Source organism: Corvus brachyrhynchos, unplaced genomic scaffold (genome assembly GCF_000691975.1).
Source record: "Corvus brachyrhynchos isolate BGI_N302 unplaced genomic scaffold, ASM69197v1 scaffold21, whole genome shotgun sequence".
NCBI lineage: Eukaryota > Metazoa > Chordata > Aves > Passeriformes > Corvidae > Corvus > Corvus brachyrhynchos.
Genome location: NW_008236924.1, coordinates 1,141,861 through 1,143,235, shown reverse-complemented (window position 1 = coordinate 1,143,235; position 1,375 = coordinate 1,141,861). Strand labels below are relative to the sequence as shown.

The 1,375-nt window shown below is 60.3% G+C and overlaps 1 protein-coding gene across 1 annotated transcript in view; it reads right to left on the bottom strand.

Annotated features, from left to right (window-relative positions):
- Nucleotide 1: 1 nt before the first annotated feature.
- The window catches only part of GPX3 (glutathione peroxidase 3), a 2,639-nt gene continuing 1,265 nt past the window's right edge, over nt 2–1,375 (bottom strand). The window contains exons 2-5 of the mRNA XM_017728110.1: nt 1,174–1,327; nt 835–952; nt 541–640; nt 2–450 (exon numbers count right to left, since the gene is read on the bottom strand). Coding sequence (XP_017583599.1) covers nt 145–450; nt 541–640; nt 835–952; nt 1,174–1,327 — 678 coding nt within the window. The 3' untranslated portion in view covers nt 2–144. The remainder of the gene's footprint in view (nt 451–540; nt 641–834; nt 953–1,173; nt 1,328–1,375) is intronic.

Genomic DNA, 1,375 nt, shown 5'->3' with positions numbered 1-1,375 from the left:
GGCCTTGATGCAAGGGCCCCAGTCTCTCCTGGTCAGCCTGTTCCTGGTGCTGCACCCGCTGCCGCAGGTAGGCTATGATGTCATTCTTCACAACAGAGATGTTGGTGCGGTGGTACCAGCGCATGATCGGCACACCCTCGGGGCTCACCAGGAACTTCTCGAAGTTCCACTTGATGTCATGGTTCCGCAGAGGCTCCCAGAAGAGCTTGTTGGGGTTCCCAAACTCCTCCGCCACCGGGGGACAGGCGTTCTGCAAGGCTGCCGCAGGTAGGCTATGATGTCATTCTTCACAACAGAGATGTTGGTGCGGTGGTACCAGCGCATGATCGGCACACCCTCGGGGCTCACCAGGAACTTCTCGAAGTTCCACTTGATGTCATGGTTCCGCAGAGGCTCCCAGAAGAGCTTGTTGGGGTTCCCAAACTCCTCCGCCACCGGGGGACAGGCGTTCTGCAGTGGGGAGCCAGTGCATCACTGCCTTGCCCCTCCAAAAAGCAAGCTGGGTGTGTCCCCCTCATCTCCCCTTGCCATAGCACCCACCTTCAGGAAGGTGAAGATCTTCTGCTCATTGGCCCCATTCACATCCCCTTTCTGGAACAGCTGGAAGTTGGGAACAAAGCCACCTCCTGGCCTGACATGCCTACAAGGGCAGGGAACAGGATGTTGTGCAATTGACAGCTCTGGGTGCTTGCACAGGGGTGGTGACAGGACCCCAAACCCCTTGTTTGGGGGCCACATCCAGCAGCAGCTGCAGCCTGTGCTCCCACTGCCTGGCTGGGACCCCAGCAGAGCCGAGGGGATCAGGTGTCCCACAGCCCCCACCACAGTACTCACTTAAGCGCAGGGAGGATCTCTGAGTTCTGTCCGGGTTCCTGCTTCCCAAATTGGTTGGAGGGGAAGCCAAGGACCACGACCCCCTGGTTTCTCAGTTCATCTTGTAGTGCATTCAGTTCTGCATGCAAGGAGAGCCAGGGGTGGGTTAGCAGGGGACCGGGCACACCTCTGCACCTGCACTTACCCCCTGGGACCCTCCCAGTCAGGCCGGGCCCTGGGGAGCAGGCATTAACCCTTCCCCAGCTCCCCAAAGCAGAATGGACCTTGCAGACATGCCAGAGGCCGCACTCCTGGGCCCTGCCCTGACCCCGAGGTGCCCGTGCCCCGCAGGACCCTTACCAACATACTGCAGGGTCAGGCCTCAGTATGTGGCTACGTTGACAAAGAGCACTGTCTTCCCCCTGTACCTCTCAAAGGGGATGTACTCATCCCCATCGAGGGGCAGGGCCCCGTAGCTGTAGATGGTGTCCTTCACCGAGTGGTAGCAGTCCACCTGTGGGGCGAGGAGCATCCCGTGGGAGCGGGCTCGGGGCTGCCAGCC